The sequence below is a fragment of the Nymphalis io genome, chromosome 30 (assembly GCF_905147045.1).
Source record: "Nymphalis io chromosome 30, ilAglIoxx1.1, whole genome shotgun sequence".
In the NCBI taxonomy this organism is placed as follows: Eukaryota; Metazoa; Arthropoda; class Insecta; order Lepidoptera; family Nymphalidae; genus Nymphalis; species Nymphalis io.
The window spans coordinates 2412556-2436520 of NC_065917.1; the positions used below are offsets into that span (position 1 = coordinate 2412556).

The 23965-nt window shown below is 38.1% G+C and overlaps 2 protein-coding genes across 4 annotated transcripts in view; one reads left to right on the forward strand and one right to left on the reverse strand.

Moving 5' to 3' along the window:
- Nucleotides 1-865: 865 nt before the first annotated feature.
- LOC126779839 (uncharacterized) lies at nt 866-2794 on the forward strand. Its single transcript, XM_050503961.1, has 2 exons — nt 866-1563; nt 1921-2794. The coding sequence occupies exons 1-2, from the start codon at nt 866-868 to the stop codon at nt 2792-2794; spliced, it is 1572 nt and encodes a 523-aa protein (XP_050359918.1).
- A 3091-nt stretch (nt 2795-5885) lies between these two features.
- LOC126779877 (nuclear pore complex protein Nup98-Nup96) overlaps nt 5886-23965 on the reverse strand; it is a 47908-nt gene continuing 29828 nt past the window's right edge. For 2 of the 3 annotated variants that reach the window (XM_050504006.1, XM_050504007.1), the window contains exons 30-47: nt 23848-23946; nt 23626-23772; nt 22830-22919; nt 18460-18588; nt 17251-17363; nt 16527-16709; nt 15310-15388; nt 15030-15158; nt 14142-14261; nt 13653-13827; nt 13146-13308; nt 12694-12815; nt 12418-12543; nt 11776-11926; nt 11025-11127; nt 10160-10281; nt 8766-8913; nt 5886-8348 (exon numbers count right to left, since the gene is read on the reverse strand). In XM_050504006.1, coding sequence (XP_050359963.1) covers nt 8026-8348; nt 8766-8913; nt 10160-10281; nt 11025-11127; nt 11776-11926; nt 12418-12543; nt 12694-12815; nt 13146-13308; nt 13653-13827; nt 14142-14261; nt 15030-15158; nt 15310-15388; nt 16527-16709; nt 17251-17363; nt 18460-18588; nt 22830-22919; nt 23626-23772; nt 23848-23946 — 2522 coding nt within the window. In that variant the 3' untranslated portion in view covers nt 5886-8025. Of the gene's footprint in view, nt 8349-8765; nt 8914-9488; nt 9605-10159; nt 10282-11024; nt 11128-11775; nt 11927-12417; nt 12544-12693; nt 12816-13145; nt 13309-13652; nt 13828-14141; nt 14262-15029; nt 15159-15309; nt 15389-16526; nt 16710-17250; nt 17364-18459; nt 18589-22829; nt 22920-23625; nt 23773-23847; nt 23947-23965 lie in introns of all 3 variants that reach the window. The other variant, XM_050504008.1, reaches the window with a different exon arrangement.

Genomic DNA, 23965 nt, shown 5'->3' on the forward strand with positions numbered 1-23965 from the left:
ATATGCATTACACTTGAGGAACGCTCATTTAAGGACATTCAAGACTTGCAAATATTGCACAAGGGTGTTCATTGATGTTCAAAGTTTATCGAGACACGAGAAAAAACATAAAAGTTCATTTTATTATCCAAAAATCGCATGTTCGAATTGTATAAAAGTGTTTAAAAATAAAAAAGATTTGGAGTTTCACGAATATGATAAACATCGTGATAGCGAAGACGGTTTGATGTTACAGCACTGTTTTCCGGAGCTATCATCGTTAATCAACATTAACATTCGTAAATTTTTCAAAGGCTTACATGAAAACTATTTATATAAATGTGTTGTATGTGAATTATCAACTCCAAATGTCTCTGAGTATATAAACCATCTTTTAACGAACAAATGCAAATCATTATCATGCAATACATGTTGTAACGTGTACCCGTGGAAGTCGAGACTCGAACATCACTGTAAAACTCATGAGAAAGCCGATATTGAAGTCAATAATGGACAAAAGCAATGTCCGAAATGTGATAAGTATTTTCATTTTACAAAACTAAAGTCACACTTGAAAGAATGTTCGTGTATGAAATGTATACCGTGCAATGTTTCCTTTGATTCAGTGGAGAAGTTTGCACATCATGTCACGACACACTCGCACCGCAGTCCTGTACAGATTGAGAATTGCAAATACTGCCGTAGACCTTTTATCGGCTTGAATGCTGTTCAGAAACATGTAGAAAGATCACATAAGCATAACTTGCACCTTTATAAATATAACTGTATTTATTGTAATATTGTTTTCAAGCATCCAAAATTGCTATTCGGTCATTTTTTTACGAAACACAGGGATATCAACCCTTATACATGCAAAATATGTAATATGGATTTTAGGATTCGTAAAAATTTCACTCTTCACATAAAACTAGATCATAAAAGTGTAGGTTTTGTAGAGTTTAATAGCAATTATCATGTGTTTTTCACCGATAAAAAGTCTGACAAACCATTTCAACCGAGGAATCTAGATATTACAGAAACAACAAACCAACTTAGTGATGTAATGCTGACAGATAATGAAGAAATTGTTTTTAAACCGACTATAGAAGAAGACATAAATGAAAGAGAAAATGTACAAGTCGATGACAAAAATATCGCTGGTAATAATAAAGTCTTCGATAAAAAAGAAACAGATGCCGATTTAAAAGAGGAAAACATACAAGAAACTGAAAATTCCGCAAATGAAACATCAATAAATGATAACGAATTTCATTTAAAAGAAAAAACAAATGAAAATCATGATACATCAGAAGATAATAGGCTAGAACGTGATGGCAAACTAAAAACAAATGAAAATCAAATAAATTCACATCGAAGTAAAAACAAGGAGCTCAGCGTAAAACTTGTGAATGTTAATTCCGACTTCATGACCGCCACAGAAACAGAAACAGATCAAATTGAGAACGAAGTTAAACGAAGAACACGAATTCTGAAACGTAAAATCATCCAGCCGGTGCGTTCTAGAAAACGGCCGAAAACCAAGAGATGCGAAGGTGAACCTTGCTCTGATGATTCAGATGTACCGTTAGCCAAAATTGTAATTAAAAAACCTAACCGCGCGCGAAATCGACGAATAAAAAGGAAGAAAACAAAAGCGATAATACAAAATAATCGTAAGAAAATGAAGTTTGTATGTTTCAAATGCGGACGTAATTGTTACACATACCAAAACTACCATCGACACATAAGTTTACACATGAAGAACGGTCACAAAACCTGCGTGAAATGCTTTGAAAAATTCAAAACGAAAGACGCACTCAACGATCACATGAAAACCGAACATTCAACCTCAAAACTGACAGAAACACTGAGAATGTTATTGGATAAACGTAAAAGTAACAAGGAAATAACGATAATTAAACCGCAATCACCCGATAACAGCATTTCTAAGACGATACAAAAGGTACCGTCCGAAATCAATGATACCCAAGCTACCATAACTAGGGTTGAAGTTGATAAATTGTCTGTTAAAAAATTTCTAGAAACATTCAAACCGGACGCAAATGATCCAACCGCTAAGAAGATTTCAATATCGAACAACCTTTCCATAAGGCCAGTAGCGAATGGTGTAACGAAAATGAAAATAAAAATGACAAAATTTAACCCGGAGCCAGCTGTAACCGCACAACGTCCAAAATTAAAAATGCCCGTGAAGTTCAGAGAAGAATTACGACAGGAGCATAAAGTGTCTATAAAGTTGGTTCATTGTGACTATGTCGCTCCAACGTTGAACCTTGGTATCGAAGTTGGCACTTTGAAGACCGATGAATCTTACTCCGAAAAGTCTTACGATGATGATGCCCAGCATAAAACTGAAATACCAGAAGTTGGACGCGAAGTTCTCTTAGAAAATAAAGATACAGTTAAAGTTAATACATTGAAAAAAACAATTGTGCTTAAAGATCTTTTGTCGTATAATAACGTGAGGATTGGACATTTGGCTCCGAAAGCGCCCTTCTACAAAATAGTTAAAATTGACGAAGTATTACAGGATAAAGGACAAAATGAATCGCCGAAACCCATTAATATAACATTGCCAAATGGTACGAAGCTAGTCAGCGTGAATCCACTGGCTCACCTCTTGGGTAACAAGAACGTTGCAGATATTCAAAAATCGAACCCATATAAAAATAAGTCTTACAGCTACAAGCCCAAAATGCAAGATGTCGGTGAAGCAATTGTTAAAGCTATGAAGGTCTTGGATAAAACGCCCGCAAAAAGAAAATCGAATAAAAAAACTGATTCAGCGAAATAGATTGATATACATGCAGCGTGTGTGAGTATATACCCTATTCCAATCGGAGTAGGAGTAGGAGTAACCGTAGATTTACAAATTGCATGCAATTTTCTAATTGTTCTGCTGTATTACTCACTATAAACGGTTCTTGATTAATTTACCTTTATTATAAATACAACACTATTCCACTTAACTAGTTATAACCACATTAATTTAAATTTCGAAGTTCTGATTACAAATTCGTGGACATTGAAAACGCCATTTTTTCACGAATCCATAGTGAATATCATAGATTATTCTTTTTTTTGTTATAGAATATGAAGGCGGACGATCATATGGGCCACCTGATGGTAAGTGATCACCAACGTCCATAGACATTGGTATTGCAAGAAATGTTATCCATCGCTTACATCACCAATGCGCCACCAACCTTGGGAACTAAGATTTTATGTCCCTTGTGCCTGTAATCACACTGGCTCACTCACCCTTCAAACCGGAACACAACAATATCAAGTATTGCTGTTTTGGTAGAATATCTGATGAGTGGGTGGTACCTACCCAGATTAGCTTGCACAAAGTCCTACCACCAGTAAATGATATCGGTGACCAATTATATCGGTGTCGAAGTTGTTTATTTGGGTTTACTGCTCTAGTGGTTGGAATAGGCTACGGATAGTCACAGGGAGTGAGTGAGAAGGAATGATAAGCGATTTTATTTTCTCTATTGACTGCACGACGCAGTCAAATTGTTAGAATATATTATATTATTGTAAATACAGTATTATTCAGAAATGAACCAAAATTTCATAATATTTGAGTTTAAAATGAAATAATTGTCAAGCGTAAATATATGTTTTTTAAAAACGCCTACTAAGAAGAAATTATTGTCTCTCTCTAGAGGATTGTGAAAATTTAAACGAATATCCTTTGATTGTTAGATATTCCGTTAATTGTGTTAAATTAATCTTATGTTGGTAAATAAATGTTTATATAATAAAAGCTCGTTTCAGTTACTTTAATGATTAAAATATATAAATCAAGTTAAGATTTATAAAGTGGTAATGATTTTTTATAAAATATTCTATTTCTAGTTTTCTTGTTATCTTGTATTGTTTTTTGAGATATTTGATTTTAATATGAATGCTATGAGCCGAGACGGCCCAGTGGTAAAAACGCGTGAATCTTAATCGATGATCGTGGGTTCAAGCCCGGGCAAGCACCACTGAATTTTCATGTTCTTAATTTGTGATTATAATTCATCTCGTACTTTACGGTGAAGGAAAACATCGTGAGGAAACCTGCATGTGACTGAAATTCTGCCACATGTGTATTCCACCAACCCGCATTGGAGTAGCGTGGTGGAATAAGCTCCAAACTTCAAAAAGAGGAGAGGAGGCCTTTAGCCCAGCAGTGGAACATTCACAGGCTATTATGTACGGTTACGGTTTAATTAAGTTTGTAACCGTACAAACTGTGTACCGACACAAAATAAGTTTCATGAAAAATCGCTACTTTTTTCTGTCGGTACATTTTTTTTTTCAAAATTTTTATTATCAATTTATAATATAATGAAACGGGAAGGTAATAATGATAACAATATATCAATAATTTAATGTATATTTCTATCTTAATACGTTTTCCAATTCACAACTGTTATTTTCCGTTGTCATGGCCACATCATCTCATCCGTTATTTTGGTTGCCATAGCAACATTTTTGTACAAAAACGGATTTCGTTCCGAAAGGAGCCGATCGGGTATTAAGTTATATTGTCACTCGAATGTGGCTTTAACTGTCGTGGCACGGCTTGGTTTGGCTTGTCTCGACTCGGCATGTGGCGAGGCAGTATGTAGCGTGGCGTTGTGTGGCATGACGTTAGAATAACTAGAATATTGTAACCCTTGTGCTTATAGGTAAATTGTCTCAGTCAACCTTTAAGCTGGAACACAATAATGAGTACTTCTGTTCTGCAGTAGAATATCTGATGAGTGGGTAACAGACGAGCATGCAAAAAACCCTACCACCAAGTAAATACAATCAAAAACACAAATGTGAAATGAGAACCAAGTTCAATATTATGGTACATGCCTTGGTTGTTGACTTCAACGACAAAAGAAGTGAGATCTAAATGTGACACCCATTCAGTTCAATGGTCAGTCCTGAAATTTATTTATAACAACATAAAATATTTTATAAAAACTTAAAATATCATTTCTTCTTATAAGTTAGGATAATATATTGAAGCCTAAGGTCTGACTTGGTTAGTTTTCATATACGAATTATATTATAGCCTTCGCAAGTTCTAAAGCTGTAAGTTCTTATTTTATTCTTCCGAAAGATCGACTTGCTGGTAAAAACTAGCCATCGAATATAAGGCTCTTCCATGACTGATTTAGTAGGTACTTAATAACAATTCGAAAACTTACTTATAAATAAATATTAATAACGTAATAAATACGAAAGTCGACTATACTCTTAGTTACAAGTACTAAAATCGATGTATGGATTAAAAAAATAATTAAGGGTGGTATTTCACTCGTTATATATTCACGCGAAGACCTTAAAATCCACATAAAGACCGGCTGTCATCAATTTTGATTGATGATTCTTACATTACACTATAAGTAAGTGTTGCTAATAGAATCAATTAATTGAAAAATAATTTAAAAATTATTATAAAATCATAAAAATTCACTGGTTCCAGATTTATTCCTTTGTATTCACCCAACTTTCCATCTGAATTCCAAATTTGAACTTTCTAGGTCATCTGGAACTGGGTTGGAGTTTTGAAATATAGGTCAGTCAGTGATAAAAATGACGATTTTTGGATGTTAATATCTAAGTAACCGTTTGAGGTGTCTTCATGAAATTTAGAACTCATATGTATCTCGCAGGTCTCAATATATGAGCTAAATTTGACATGTTTAAGTGAAATAGTTTTTGAGTTATGAGGGGTTAAAAACGGCTTCAAATGGTTCGTGTAATTATGTATATTACACACGGCGCTGCTCGCCAGTTCTATTAGCTAAAACTTGGCTTGTCACGCTACCGCATGTCTAGATACATAACATGTATTCAACGATTCCAATGAGTTTAATTCAAAAAGCATATAATTCGAAAAATATTTATTTAATTACAAATTTGTCTTATTCTAAATTATACATACATTACAGATAAAAAATTAATTTAAAACTAAGCATTACTTATAATAAAAAGAAAAATCACTTGTGTTCTCTTATTCGTCTAAAATACTTAAAAAATCTTGATATTTAAATTGAGAAATATCCTTTACACATTGGAAGTGCAGTTCTTATTGATAGAACCGTTGATTTCGTTACTACATACCTTATCTTAGGACTTAGTTTACTTCAAGATTGAATATTACTGCAAAGATTCTAACGAGCAAAGGTTTTGAATCATTATATTCGTGTTAAATAGTAAACTCATTGAGGAAGTCACTTGTAACTCTCGACTTCACTCTGGTGTTGAGTGCGTATATTTTTTTAAATATCAAACAAATTGACACTGATCCCGTTTGTATGACAAAACGTCGATATTGACTGATCTGGTGTTGAATGTCGATAATCCACTATCGATAGACAATCGATTATTTATCGATGTGTAAACATTTGTATCGATATTATAGTCACGTGTGAATACTATCGGTTTTACCGATAGCTCACCACGAGCAATACATTGTGAAATTCATTCGTTTTAACCAAAACCTCTATTGACAGTCAATTTTTCGATAGTATTGAGGTTTTATTAAATCGTTACTACCGAATGATATGAATTCCCATCGATAATATTGCTGTATCAAGAGTATTGCGCGCGGAGAGCTATAAATATTATATATAGTTATGCAACACTGGACTGAACTGGCCGCTAGTTTTACTATATTTTTCTTGCAACACTGACATCCATTTTGTATTTTATCTTAACTTAAAAGTTTATTTATTTATTTCATTAAAAAAAACATCACTTACTTTATTATATTTAAAAGACAATATTAATCGATATATTTTTTTTGCTATAAATATATTATACACGTCAAAATTTTAAAAAAAAAATTTGATATTACAAAAAACTTTTCTAATGTGTATGTTATGTATATATAATACATATAATATCCAAATAGATCCCCCGCCCCCAACCCCTATCATTAAACGCCAAAGATTTAGTGGTAGTTTTTAATTCGACAACCAATATGTAAGATAATCTCCGATGCTGAATAACGCAAGTCGAATTTGATACATTTTAGATTACTTTTATGGGAGCTAAAATATTACTCACATACCATTATATAGGAATATAGCGAGTTCAAATCCGAGCAAGTCGTGCTGTATTATGAAATAGTATATTTTCTAATGTATTTCGCTAACGATCAATTAAACTTTATACAGAAGATACACATACAATTTAATCGCATCTAACTTTTATTTATTACACTATTTAATTCCTATTTACTTCAAAACAAGATAACTCACAGAATATCCTACAAGTCAGGGTCTCCAAATTAGTTCGATCCATGGCGACGGACTCTAACCAATCTGTATATTAACAGCGCATTAATCAAAGCTATAGTCTTACTTATTATTTAGTTTGTTTATTTAATCATTTCTCTCTATCTATCATGATTTATTTAACATTCGAAAGACGGAGACAGAGCATTCGTTAACTCAACACAATCGACTAAACGACATAAGTAAATTTTATATACAAAACTGTTTCATCCCACCCCCCTTAACTCCCCCCCAGTAACTTATGAACTATCAAAACTCTTAAACAACTAAAGATCGATTCATTTTGGTACATCATACATACATACATCATACAATTAACAAACTAAGACGCGTTAATACGTAACATTTTATATAAATATAATATTATATAAAAATTTGTACTAACATATTCGTTTTAAGGCGCCTTTACATATATCAGGAACTTAAAAAGTTAAGCAATAATTTAAAGTTACAATATTCATACGATTTATTTCAAATTAAAATCATTACCGTTAACTATTAAAAAAAAAACCAATGGCGTCATCAAGTTACGCAACGCGTTCGCTTTTATGTAACAATATAATGTACGAACGTAAAACTACGTACATTTCAAACGAATAATTTTAAGACTAATGTTGTTATTCTTCGCTATCGCTGAATTAATGTTTTTATTCTTCGCTAGATGACGTTGAACAGGTAGGCATACTCAAATGGCCAAGCATTGGCGGCGTAAGAAATATTAAACCCTTTAATAGCCAATGCGCCACCAACCTTGGGAACTAAGGGATTTATATCCCTTTGTGCGTGTGCCAAGTAAGTCTATACCGTTCAACAGATATTTGACTTGGTATATATATAAACATACGACGTGTTCTAGGTTTTTTTTAGCGTTATATAATTGTATGTAGAACGAAATATATGAAGAGATTATGTTTTGTAACGGACTGTTGAAGGTTTCGTTATACGTAAAGTCCTTTAGGTCTGGACGGCGGCTGTTCGCTGGGAGGACTCGGGGGAGGGCGCGGAGTCCACGCAGAGTTCGGAGGCGCGCTCGGCCATGTCGGTCGTTATCTGGAATCGAAATATCGTGGGACATTATTCACACACGGCCATTTGATCCCAAGCTAAGCAGAGCTCGTACTATGAATTATATGAAACCAGACAACTGTTATACTACATATACTATTTTTCTTTTGTAAATACATACTTATATAGATAATTACACCCAGACTCAGGACAAACAGGCACGTTCATGCACACAAATGTCTGTCCTGGGTGGGAATCGAACCCACAACCTTCGGCGTGAACGGCAGGTATCTACCAACCATCCGGTTATCATTTTATACTTTCGTTTTCGCCCGTGTGTAAGAAGGGATGGGGATGAGGTGTTAGAAAATGGGCATTTAAGACACGAGTTGGCTTAGTGGGCAAAACTTGTTAATCTTAATAGATGATTGCGGGGTTCAAGAGTCAGGTGCGTGTCCGTACCCGGTACGCAGCGCGCGCGGCACAGTCGGGCGGCAGACGCAGCTGGGCCAGCAGCGCCGCCAGGTGCGGGGGCGGCTCCCCGCCCGCCAGCGCCAGCTGCACCAGCCGGGCGCCCATCTCCGCGCGAGCCGCCGCGTGACGCGGGGACCTGAGGGATTTCAGAATCATTCAATGTCGTTAGTTGGAGTATTGAAAAAAAGTTTTTTACTATTAATAAATAGGTTAGTTATTAAACAATATTTTTTATACAAAAAACATCAAATCTATATATAGAGTAATAAGAAAAAAATTGAATATTATGCATTTAGTACTATTCTAGTACATACTTTGAACTGAGGCGATCAGTTATTTTGTGTACGATATGTAGTAGCGAATCGCATGGAATATGTAAATATAATGTGCCGTTAATTTACTCCAATTTAGACGTCGAACAAGTATACATTCAATTTTCGAAGTTACTGAAGGGTTCAGTGAGCACTCAGAGAGTCACGGTAGCGCTAGCGATCCCGCGGCGCTCCTCGTTAAGATGGAAAGGGGACCGCTGATTTTTTAGTGGGTATTCCGACGTTCGGGGCGCACTCGGCGCCCTCGGAGCCCCACATACCCCCCCCCCCTTCCCGAGGGGGAAAACGGGTAATGTCTTTATTGGCACGTGTTCGTAACCACAATTTGAGAGAAACACTAAAAGATCTGTCCGACAGGACAAAAGCGCGCCGGCCGCACCTCGCCGCCAGCCCGCGCAGGCTGCGGCACGCGGCGCCCAGCGCGGGCCGCAGCGCCTCCAGCCGCGCGCACACGGCGCCGCCCGCCGCGCCCGCCACGCGCACCAGCCCGCGGATCTGCAACGGGCGCCACGTCACTCGCCGGTACACATGGACGGGCATTAAATATTTGGTACGTTCCCTGGGTCTGGGTAGGTACTGCCCACTCATCAGGTATTCTACCGCAGAACAGCAGTACTCGATATTGTTGTGTTCCGGTTTGAAGGGTGAGTGAGCCGGTGTAACCAGTGTTTATACGGGCACAAGGGACATGACATCTTAGTTTCCAAGTTCGGTGGCGCATTGGCTATGTAAGCGATGGTTGACATTTCTTACGATGCCAATATCTAAGAGCGTTTGATGACCACTTCCCATCAGGTGGCCCATGCACTCGTTCGCCAGCCTATTCTATACAAAAAAAAAACTAGAAATTAAAGTGCCTGTAGTTACTACTCACTAACCCGCCAAACATTAAAAAAACACTAAGCAGTCTGGTGGTAAAACACGTGATACCCACCTAGACGACCTTGCACAAAGTCCTACCACCAAGAACGTGTTGCGTAAATATCATAATAATATAAAACGTTACATACGCAACTCATATGACCAATGTACTATAAAAAAAGGCAGTACCTCATCACAGACCCTCAGGTAGTGGTAGAGGGCCTGCCCTCCTGTCTCCCATCCGCTGACTTCATGCCTCTCAGCCGCGTCGTTCATCTTCTCCAGTATACCTTTTATACTTTGTAGATTATCTGTAACAACGATATACATAAAAATTAAAAAAAAAAAACATTAAATTACTTACCGATTTAGTGCGCGAACACATATCATAGTACGCATATGTGTGCGCAAACACATGTAAACTACACTAGTTTGTTTACGCACACATTACAGTAAACAATCGTTATGTATTTAGTAAAATAACAGCTTGCAATTATGTCCCACAACTGGGCTGAACTCTCCACTTTTCGGAGAAGGTTAGGAGCTCATTCACGGTACCTAGCTGAGAGATCGAGCGTGATGACGTCAGCGCGAGATTAATTATTGTGAGTGTGTTAATGTGTGCGTGAGATCGGTACACGAACACATGTTTACAATAATTCTCGTGAGTACCTTCGGCAGCCACACCATTTTTTTCCACCACGCCGTTCAAATACGGCTTTCTGGTTACATATACCGGTTTTTCTTTCAACACAATCGACGCTAGATTAATTATAGAACACAATATAAGCACATGAAAACAGTACGCAGGATTTGAACCTGTAATCCTTAGTTCAATCACGTACATTTTATATATATTTTCTGTATCATAATTATCAATTTATGATTCTGATTATTAGTTATAAATATTTGCAACACACTGAAATGGTTAAAACAATTGTACTTAATCTTTTGTACCATTTGTAACCCGATATTTTATGCAAATAAATCATTCATTCATTCGTTCATTTAAATACTCGAGTTCCATCACAGCTGGGAATGTAACAATACCGACCAGCCAGCACCGCGTCGGGCAGCAGTTCCTTGAGCAGCACTCTATGAGCTGCATTCCACTGTTCAGCGCCAACCAGGTATTCCACTTCCAACGCTGGCTTGTGCTGAAAATGAGAAGAAATATATTCAATCAATCAATCAATCAAAATACTTATTACAACCGGCCTGCCGCGACGTCAACCGCATTAGTAGATATTTTATCGATTTTTTTTTGATTAGGGTCACATTATTGCAATTTTTCGCCACCAACCTTGGGAACTAAGATATGTTCCTTGTGCCTGTAATTACACTGGCTCACTCACCCTTCAAACCGGAACACAACAATACCAAGTACTGAGTGGTGAGTGGTGGTAACCTAACCAGACGAGCTTGCACAAAGCCCTACCACCAGTAAATTAATTAAATATGAGAAAACAAAATAAAATTAATTAAATATACTATCACTAATTCTAATCGTCTAGTTAGGTTGTTACGCACTATAAACAGTTCTTGATTAATTCACCTTTATTTATAATACAACACTATTCCACTTAACTAGTTATAATCACATTAATTTAACTTTCGAAGTTCCGATTACAAATTCGCGGACATTGAAGACGCCATTTTTTCACGAATCCATATATATTAAGATCTCGACCAATGATATCAATCAATCGCGTCAATTGATATCGGTGTCGAAGTTGTTTATTTGGGTTTACTCCTCTAGTGTGTGGAATAGGCTATACAATAAACTATTTCATATAGCGACATACCTCGTATTTAGCCCTGTTAGCCTGAGCTATCAGAACCCACTTCTCAGGGATCTTCAGCTTCTTTATCAGCTCGAAGCGTTCCTTCATTTCCGGCGTGTCAACTTGTGATGGTGCGTGTCGGGAGAGGACCTGGCGGATGAGGTGACTGCGACTGAAAACGAAATTATCGTTTAGTAATCGTTCTATTATAATACTGACTTGTGTACAGTTCTTACAAAGTTCAACCGTTTTTGGGGACCGTGTCATTTCCATGTTCCTAACTGCAGCCATACTGATAAGAGAGAGAGAGAAAGAGTAACGGTAACAGCCTGTGAATGTCCCACTGCTGGGCTAAGGCCTCCTCCCCCTTTTTGAGGAGAAGGTTTGGAGCTTATTCCATCACGCTGCTCCAATGCGGGTTGGTAGAATACACATGTGGCAGAATTTCAATGAAATTAGACACATGCAGGTTTCCTCACGATGTTTTCCTTCACTGTCAAGCACGAGATGAATTATAAGCACAAATTAAGCACATGAAAATTCAGTGGTGCTCGCCCGGGTTTGAACCCGCGATCATCGGTTAAGATTCACGCGTTCGAACCACTGGGCCATCTCGGCTTTTACTGATAATACGACAAACAAATTTAATATCAGGTAACTCACGCGTTATCATCCCGATGGTAGGCCAGCACCTGCAGCGCGAGGTGCCAGTTGCCGCTCGCCTCGAGCTGCTCAGCCGCGCCCACCACGCACGCACTGCCCACTCCCAGCCACGACGCCAAGGGGAAGCTGCAACACGACCGTATACATTGTTTTATATGTAGGTATAACCTACTACTCTTACCTAAAGTTAAGAAACGAATGTTCTTTTTTCAAATGCCTTATATGCACGTAGCGTACGTCCGGCGCGGGGGGGGGGGGTGTTGCGAGGGAACCCACCTGAGGCTGTAGTCGAAGGGGTCGGGGCTGCAGGTGGCGGGCCCGAGCGCGGGCGGCGCGTTGAAGGCGCGCGCGCGCAGCAGCTCGTAGCGCACGTCCAGCACGCGCCGGCTGGCGCCGCTCTGGAACACACCCGATGGAAACGTGACTGACTTTGTTAACATTTGCAATATATTTATTTGAATCTTATTAGCGACACGATACTTTACTTCTTGAAAACCAACAGATTCGAATATTGACCACGAGCTTCCTCGCAAGTTCTGACAGGGCTATCGACGCAGGCACGTAAAGTAAGCATTGTAAATGGCCCACTGTTGGGCAATCACTTTCTTTTCTTTTAAGAAGATTTAAAGCTCATTTTATTTTGCAAACAACGCGTATGTAACAATTATGGGGGAGGGGGTAACCCCCCCACAAACAGAAACGGTATCTAGTTTCTTAGCAATACTAACCGCTGTGGTGACGTTGTACTGATCGTGGTACGGCGGCAACGGGAACTGCATCCCCATTTCGTCTTCCGGCAAGCTGTGGAGGTCCGCCTCGGGCTCCGAGCTGAAATAACCCTCGTACGTGCGGACCACTTGCTCCAGGGTCGGGATTTGTGGGCAGAGGTATCTGAGAACGTGATAAAAATAATAACCGTTTCATTTCAATGCTTGTAATAGTGGAGCCATTGAGTCCTTGATATTTATTTCACTTTAAACATAATCAAATATATATTTATATATTACATTTTATATGCTACCTTAAGTAGCATGTACGGTGCGCTTTCACTAATTTGTCGTAACTAACATAAATTTAATTTCCAACTTTCTTTCTTACTTTTTATTATGAAAGAATTTATGAAAAACGCCAGGACGGGCAGCTCATTATATAAAAAAAAAAATGTTTTAGATTTTCACCTGTATCCTATATATTATGTATAATATACATAATAAAGTAAATGCATAAAGTCTCACCGTGCGGTGACGGCGAAGGCTCTCAGCCAGTCCAGTCGCTGCAGATGACGCTCGGGTCGCTGACCGGCCAGCAAGTGCAGCGTGGCCAGTCGGCTGCCGGCCACCAGCGACTCCGCCCCGCACTGCTGCCACACGCGAAGCTGACGCGCCACCAGCGACTTGAAGGCCGGATCGTCTGTCGATATAGGTTACAAATTTCAAATTTTTTTAGGCCAATGGGCCGTCTGATGGTAAATAGACATCGGCACTGTTTAAGATATCAATCATTCCTTACATCATCAACGCGCCACCGACCTTGGCAACTAATATGTTATATCCCTTGTGTCTGTAGGTACACTGACTCACACACCCTTCCGACCGGAAAACAATAATAAGTACTGATGCTTGGCGGTAGAATACGTGATAAACGGGTGCTACCTTGGGACTCAGCGAAGGCCTACCATCAAGTAAATATACAGAGTAATGGGTATAACGAGGCGGGGCGCTCACCGCGCTGGGCCAGCAGCGCCGCCAGCGCCAGGTCGCCGCGCCGTCGGCTGAGCGCGCACGCGTCGCGCAGGCGCCCGCCCGCCAGCAGCGCCCACACGCGCGCGCTGTGCGCGTCGCTCTCTGCGCACACACACGCCTCGTTAGGACATCGATACTGCAGGTAAGAACTTTATTCAAAATACAACTTTTTTCTATCCGACTTCGATAAAGCGTTTTCTCCCAAAAACTAGAAAAGGTTTCAAATTTAAATATATTATGAACACACGTGTGAAATTTATCCTGTTAATAGATACTATATAGAAATATGGAGAATTATCTTGGGGTGTTTTATTTTCTTTATACATAATAAAAAGTAGGGGGATAGGCAGATGGGCCATCTGATGGTAAGTGGTCACCACCGCCCATAGACATTTACATTGTAAGAAATATTCCTTACATCGCCAACGTACCACCAACCTAGGGAATTAAGATATTATGTTCCTTATGCTAACTTTTCAAAACGGAACAGAACAATTCCAAGTACTGTTATTTATCGGTAAAATATATATGAGTAGGCGATACATACACAGGCGGGCTCGAACAGAGCCACAAAGTTATATCATTCGAATAAAAATAATGATAATATCCTGGGACATTCACACACGGCCATCTGATCCCAAACTAAGCGGAGCTCGTACTATGGAAACCAGACAACTGATATACTACTTTTCTTTTGTAAATACATACTTATATAGATAATTACACCCAGACTTATGACAAACAGACATGTTCGTGCACACGAATGTCTGTCCTGAGTGGGAATCGAACCCACAACCTTCGGCGTGAAAGGCAAAGTATCTACCAACCACGCCAACCGGCCCGCCATATAATACAGTATAAAAATTTCACCGTCTTCCGGCTCCACGGGCATCGTTTCAGCGAGTTCCTTGTCCGTTATATCCGAGACGGACTCCTTCAACCAGTCGAGGAGGCGCTTGTGGCGATTCACTATTGATTTCTCGTCCATACCGGGAACTCCTTGAAAGAAAATCACCACATATTACAAAACAACGTCAAAAATCCACCCCACGTGTGTCTGTATGAACGTGATAAACCCAAAAACCACCGAGCGGATATTCGTACGCTCGCACGAAGCCTTACCACCAAGTAAATACCAAGTAATACTAACCGTCATTATCCAAATCATCGCCCCAGAGCGCGTCACACAGCTTCCAAACTTGCAGGCAGTACTCGCTCGACATACCGTACTGTAGACAGAAAAAGAAAAAAAAAATTTAGTCTCATGATAGTAAATATATACGTACATATATAGGCCAGCATATGTTACTTGATGGTAAGTGGTCACCAACGCCCATAAACATTGGCATTGTAAGAAATGTTAACCAACACTTACATCACCAATGCGCCACCAACCTTGGGAACTAAGATGTTATTTCCCTTGTGCCTGTTATTACACTGGCTCACTCACCCTTCAAACCGGAACACAACAATACCAAGTACTGCTGTTTTGCGGTAGAATATCTGATGAGTGGGTGGTACCTACCCAGACGAGCTTGCACAAAGCTCTACCACCAGTAAAACATATATTTACATATATAACACTATATTTCAAATGCAGAAGCTTTTAAAGTTTCGATAACAATTTCTTCGACATTTAAAACTCCGTATTGATACGAATCCATAATGTTTACCACAGATTATTTATAACGCGACCAATGATATCGCGTCATTACAAGGTCTAAGTCGTTTATTAATGTTTTCTACTTCCGCCATTGAAATTAACTATATAATAATAATAATATTCTGGGACATTTTCACACACGGCCATCTGATTTCAAATTAAACTTGTACAAAGCTCGTGCTATGGAAACCAGACAACTGATATACTACATATACTATTTTTCTTTTGTAAATACATACTTATATAGATAATTACATCCAGACTCAGGACAAACAGGCATGTTCATGCACATAAATATCTGTCCTGGGTGGGAATCGAACCCACAACCTTCGGCGTGAAAGGCAAGCATCCACCAACCACGCCAAGCGGCTCAATATATAAAATAATACAGAATTAATTAAAACAGTAATGAAAAATCAAAAATTTTAAATTATAACCTATACATATAACTTTCAAAATCGCTATATATCGTGAATTAAAAAAACTTCCTCCGGGTGACTATTCTGTTTGTCCGCGATAAATTCAAAAATTATCGATCGGATTTTCATTCCTTTTTCACCAATGGTCGGAGTGATTCACGAGGAAGATTTCGGTGTGTAGTATATTAACGTTTCGTGTAAATTGGTTGAATTATGACGATAAGTGTTGAAGAAGTCCGAAAAAAACATTTCGACATTATATGTAAGCGGCGAAGGTGTACTGACGTGTGCCCCCCCCGGCGCGCCCGCCCCCCCCGCCGCCCCCCGCGCGTCGCGCAGCAGGCGGCGCAGCAGGTCGCGGCGCTCGCGGGGCGCGCGCGGCACGTCGAGGCGCGGACAGCTGTCGCCGCCCGTCTCCGTCAGCGCGGAGCACTCCAGCAGGCTGCCCAGCTGGCGGCACAGGATGTCCTGCGGGCAGTTCTTTCATTATGCTTTCACATTTACGCCACTCAACCCGATCACATTTTCAACACACGTTTTCAGGGATGCAGAAAAGAACATATTATGGTACCTAATAACCCCCCTCCCAAACGCGACCGGACCGTATTTGACAAGAACCACCTGACATACTTTCATTTTGAAAACAACTTTTGGCAAAATTATAAACCGTATCTTCATCTCCAACTTTTTTATGATATTAGGTAGACTCCCAAATGGGTCACCAATGACTATCAGGTGACCGGCGGTGGTAGCTAACATCAAGTAGCTCATTTGCCATTACGCCTACCTATTTCAAAACCAAAAAAAATACATAAGTGTATAAGTATAATTTTATAGTCTTATTAATATATAAGACATACATATATTTAGTATTTAACATAAAACTTTATAAGCAGAAAGAAATTAGACTTTATATTAGTATGTGATGAGATTTGTAAATCGTGTGTAATAGACTTAATAAAATATATAAATAATATAAGTAAAAAACATAACAGAAAGAAATTCTTACTTGTGTCGCATTAGAGTGCGACCGTCCGACGGCCAGTCTTGCGACGACGGACTCGCTCCAATCGTCCTCGCCTCGCCCGGACACGTACATACCCAACGAGCTGAGGTCGGCAGCTACGAAGAAAAATATCCGTTATTGATTATCAATTTCGGCCACGGCGGCCCATCTCAAGGGAGACTAGCCAACTACCAAACTAGCCCAGGACACATTATAGTGCATAGGTGATTGCACAAACACAGATGCACTCTCTATTCCTTAACTCTCATAATATTTTTTTATAGTATAGATTGGACGAGCATGTGGGCCACCTGATGGTAAGTGGTCACCAACGCCCTTAGACATTGGTATTGTAAGAAATGTTAACCATCGCTAACATCACCAATGCGCCACCAACCTTGGGAACTAAGATGTTATGTCCCACTGGCTCAATTACCCTTCAAATCGGAACACAACAATAACAAATACTGCTATTTTGCGGTAGAATATCTGATGAGTGGGTGGTAACTACCCAGACGGGCTTGCACAAAGCCCTACCATCATAATCCGATTTTACGGCAATCCGACAAGAAATAAATAAAAAAAAAAAAAAAGAAATGTCCCAACATTTAGTAAAATAACTTAACTTGTCTATATCATATTCCAACCACAAGTGTTACGACAAATAAACAACGTTGACCTTGAATTGACGCGACATCATTGGTCGAGATCTTGTATAGTCTATGGTATTATGCATTCGCTAGCAAACGGCGTTTTTGAAGTTGTCGCAACTTTGGAAGTAAAGCTGAAGTGTATATAAGTAGTTAAGCGTAATAGTGTTGTTTTATATACAGTAACAGTTAATGTCCCACTGCTGGGCTAACGCATCCTCCTTTTTGAGGAGGTTTGGAGCTTATTCCACCACGCTGCTCCAAAGCGGGTTGGTAGAATACACATGTGGCAGAATTTCAGTGAAATTAGACACATGCAGGTTTCCTCACGATGTTTTCCTTCAACGTAAAGCACGAGATGAATTATAATCACATATTAAGCACATGAAAATTCAGAGGTGCTCGCCCGGGTTTGAACCCACGATCATCGGTTAAGATTCACGCGTTCTTACCACTGGGTCGTTTCGGATGTAAATGTATGTTTTGTTTAATATAAAATATTATGTCACATAGCGCCCATGTTATAAAAAATATAATAATAATAATAATCGTTAAGACTTACTCTTGGGTAGGTCGTTGATGGCGTCGTATGTAGTGACGAAGCTGAGCGTGCCGGCTGGACCGAAACCGATGCGGCTGTGACGCGCGCGACACACCGACATGTCCGCGATACACGCCGCGTCTAGCCGACCTGCAAGCGGAAAGAGGTTACATTAGACAAACTATACATTTACGGTGGGCTGATTATATTGTTAAGGAAGCAGGGCAAGAATGGACGATTCTGGCCAGAGATAGAGGAGGACTTCACCCTATCGGGATCCACCGTAACCGTACCGTAACAGCCTGTGAATGTCCCACTGCTGGGCTAAAGGCCTCCTCTCCTCTTTTTGAGGAGAAGGTTTGGAGCTTATTCCACCACGCTGCTCCAATGCGGGTTGGTAGAATTCACATGTGGCAGAATTTCAGTGAAATTAGACACATGCAGGTTTCCTCACGATGTTTTCCTTCACCGTAAAGCACGAGATGAATTATAATCACAAATTAAGCACATGAAAATTCAGTGGGTTTGAACCCACGATCATCGGTTAAGATTCACGCGTTCTTACCACAGGGCCAACTCGAGATCCACATTTCAAGATAATAACTAACAACACTAGAACTAGATTAATAAGTTAAAATATATACTAACACGACTAAGAACCATTTGAATTGTAAACATTTTAACGTGGAATAAAAGGCTTACTATACTGTGCTATAATAAAAATAATAATATCCATTAACATGGGACATCATTCACACACGGCCATCCGATCCCAAACTAAGCAGAGCTCGTACTGTGGAAACCAGACAACTTTTTCTTTTTTTTTTTATAGAATAGGAAGGTGGACGAGCATATGGGCCACCTGATGGTAAGTGGTCACCAAACGCTCTTAGACATTGGCATTGTAAGAAATGTCAACTATCGCTTATAGCCAATGCGCCACCAACCTTGGGAACTAAGATTTTATGTCCCTTGTGCCTGTAATAACACTGGCTCACTCACCCTTCAAACCGGAACACAACAATATCAAGTATTGCTGTTTTGCGGTAGAATATCTGATGAGTGGGTGGTACCTACCCAGACGAGCTTGCACAAAGCCCTACCACCAGTACCACAACTGATATACTACATATAATACTTTTCATTTGTAAATACATACTTATATAGATAATTACACCCAGACTCAGGGCAAACAGACATGTTCATGCACACAAAGTGTATCCTGGGTGAGAATCGAACTCACAACCTTCGACGTGAAAGGGAAGTGTTCTACCAACCACGCCAACCGGCTCGTCAAATATATTATAATATATATTAATAGAATCAATATAATCTCATCCAAATATAGTGTCAGTCATACTACCTCATAGACTTAGTATTTATCATATTCATTTTTAATGTCTTATGTCTAAATCTGTCTGTCTGTCTATCTTATGTCTAAGGTCCTTGTGATGTTTTTCTTTTTGTGTAATATGTTTTTTTTTCTCAAGGATAAGGGCTTTTTAGTTTTAGTTTTTTGTTCTTATAATTTCATTTATTTATTTTCGTGTGCGCGCATTTGTTTATGTTTACCCAATAGTCAGGGGCCATCTGAAAATCAGTGCTGTGCATTAGCACAGCTTATACTGAGATGAACCCCTTGCTACCTACACTGTATTCATTAAATTTATTTATTTATTTATTTATTTATTTAGTGTACAGGAAACAAACAGTGAAATAATTACAATAAAATAAAAAATATAAAACAATTCATAAACCAAAACAGTTTCCATTTATAAATTAATCATAAGTAATTACAAAACAAGACATTTTTTATATTTAATAGGTGCATGAAATTATATAATTTATTTATATAATTTAATTTAATATAAATTTAATTTTTAAATCAAGAAAAAATAATTTAATAATAAATAATCAATTTATAATTAATTAATTAAAAATGCATGAGCAAATTAAGGCTCTTGAGAGTATAATATTTCTTTTACTTGCAGTTTGAATTTTTTAAGGGAGAGATGAAATATATCACATTCAATAAATGTTTTATTGTACTGTTTAGATGATCTATTAATAAATGCATTTGCTGCATATTTAGTCTTTGTCAATGGAAAATCAAAAATAGATTTATTGCGACTACCAGGGCGAGGACACTTGATATTTATTTTAGAAAGGAGATAAGGGGAATCAAATATGTTGTGGATCAATTTATATAAAAACACCATATCACGTTCTAGTCGTCTCTGTTCAGTTGTCGGTATCTTTTCTATTTGATTCAAATTATTTATAGACGAAAATTTTAAATATTTTAAAAACTTTTCCTGAATATTTTCGATGAATTCTATATATTTACTATACCGTGGATTCCAGACAGTGCAAGCGTATTCTAGAATAGGTCTCACAAATGATTTATATAAAAGAGCAAAAGTTGAAACACGCTTAAACTCTCTGGAAATCCTAGCATACGAAACGCTTTAGAAGTTATGGAATTTATGTGTTCATCGAAAAGAAGTTTAGAATCGAGTGTTATTCCAAGATCTTTGACCACTGATACACGTTTTATATCATCTTCCTTAAATCGGTAGTTGTAAATGATCACTTTTCTTTTTCTGGTATATGTTATACAATTACATTTCTTTATATTCAAAAACAGCGAATTGGTAGTACAATAATCGCTAAGTAAGTTCAAATCTTTTTGCAGACTAATACAATCATCAACACTCTTAATAATTTTATAAGTTTTTGTATCATCAGCATATAATAGAAATTTAGAAGATGCAAATACCGAAACAACATCATTTATATATATATTAAAAAACAGTGGTCCAAGATGTGAGCCTTGAGGGACTCCAGATGGAACTGGTAGAAAAGATGAGCAATATCCTTTCACAGTAACGGCTTGACTTCTATTCAATAAATATGACTTGATCCATCTAAGGAGGTCACCATGTACACCGATGAACTCCATTTTTGCTATTAAGATAGAATGAGAGATTTTGTCAAACGCTTTGGAGTAATCGGTGTATATTAATTATTTTTCTTCTGTATAATCTATGTAATGTATGTGTGTAGCAAAATAAATGGTTTAAATGGTATGGTATCTAGGCTCATAAGGCTTGAGATTATTTATTTAATATTTACAGCAAAGGATACATTTACAATGCTCATCATCATCGTGGAATAATATTTTGAAAAATCCTATATACAATTTTAATTATAGGAGACCATATTGAGAACCAAAAAAAATGACCAAACTGAATTAAAAAAAAAATTACTCAAGTACTCAATAAATTTACATGGAAATAAAAAAAATAAAAAAAGATTAATAATAGTTATTAAGATTGTTTTGTGCAAATGCGAAAAGTACATACATTACAATATATATATATATATACTTACAATTACGGCGACCTTATCGCTACATAGCGATCTCTTCCAGGCAACCAACGGTGTAAGTAATTACAGATAGGATATGGGGTAGGTGGTGGTATGGATAAAATAATATTAATATTTAATTAAAACAAAACCAATTATTAAATGTAAATATAAAATACACATACTATACATATATCCATAAATAAATTATATTATCAGTACATACAAAATTATAAGTATATGATATAAATACATACTATATACAGCAACAACGAATAAAACGATAAGTCCTCAAACATAATAAGAAAGAAAAAAGAAAAACAAATGAATAATACACAATAATACACAAAATACTGAAGTAAAAGAAATTATTGGTGATAAGGCATTTGAGACAAAAAGTGATCTTTTACAAGTTTTTTAAAAATAATTATAGATTCGGCCTCCCGAATATTTAAAGAAAGATCGTTCCAGAGTTTAATAGCCTGAATTGTAAAAGAATTATTATAAAAAACACGTTAAATAGTTTATATATATATAAACATACAAAATGTTAACGTGACGAGAATTAATGTGTGACACGTGTGCTCGTGTGCTGATCTCACGCACACATTAACGCACTCACAATAACTAATCTCACGCTGACGTCATCACTCTCGAACTCTCAGCGATGTTTACACGTCAAGAATAAATATTTAATTTACCGGGCCGCCAACCAAAACCATTGGTAGATACTTGCCTTTCACTCCGAAGGTTGTGGTTTCGATTCCCATCTAGGACAGACATTTGTATGTATGGACATACATGTCTGTTTGTCCTGAGTCTGCGTGTAATTATCTATATAAGTATGTATTTACAGAAAAGTAGTATATATAGTATATCAGTTGTCTGGTTTCCATAGTACTGAGCTTAGTTTGAGATCAGATGGTCGTGTGTGAATAATGTCCCAGGATATTATATAAAAAAAAAAAAACGAAAATAATAATGGAAATAAAAACAAAACAATATTCAAGCATTAAGCTCACCGGCTATGGTGTGTTTGAAGGGCGGGACTTTTCTATGATAGTTCAGTATTATCGTGTGCGGCCTCACGATGAGAGGACGCATTATGACTTCTGAAAAAAAAAAAACAAAATATTTATTAATATTTTATGCAGCGTTTTTGAAGTTTACTATCGGATGGTCCGTTTTCCAGCCTGTCTACATTTGTTAAATATAAAAAATATATAATAATAATAATAATAATGTCCTGCAGACCGATTTCGGCCATGTTGGTCAATCTCAAGAGAGATTAACCAACTACGCAGGAAATATTATAGTACACGAGTGTGTGTGCAAACACAGGTGAATTCTCTTTTCCCTGACTCTCATAATCCGACACGACCGGAAAGAGTTCAGGCGCAGGATCAATGGCTTTACGTGCTTTCCAGCACGGGAGTGTACACACTTCCAAGTTCCAAAAAATATATATATAATGAATTCGTTGTATAGGTACTGGGCCGTATAATGGTAGATTATTATGGAGTTAATCCTGCTTTATTCCTGTTATATGACTCCCACCGGCTGGTCTTTATGTCCTAAGTTCAAACCTCTATTCGGGCCAGTAAAAAAGCTATTGTATTTTTTTTAATATCTGTCAACACACCCGTGCCTCGGAAAGCACGTAAAACATCTAGCTTCAAATTTGCACTAATTTATCTCGTGCGAGAATGGCCGCCTTGGCTATCATCTTTCTCACATCATCGTCATATATTAATTCAGGGTTTCTTTCAATGTTCTACGTTCGGGAAAAAATTATCTAACATAACAACGTTAACATACCTTCAGTACCCGGCATGCAGTCCGCGGCAGGCGCGGCGGGCACGGACACACGAGTGACGTCACTCGGGGCGCGCGTGGCGGGCTCGGCTCCGCGCGACGCCGGCACGAGCTGGTCGCCGCTCGACACGCTAGCCTCCTCGTCCATCTCTGCGGACGGGATTCATGTAATGAACAGGACGATATTCACTATTTATTCAATATATACACAAAAACTCCACTAACCAGTGTCCGCGTACAACGAAGCCTTCATCAGCTGCACGTGGTGACTGCGTCTGTTCTCCAAGCGGGCCAGCTCAGTCGTTGGACTCTTCACACCAAACGCTGGAATGTGAAAAATAAA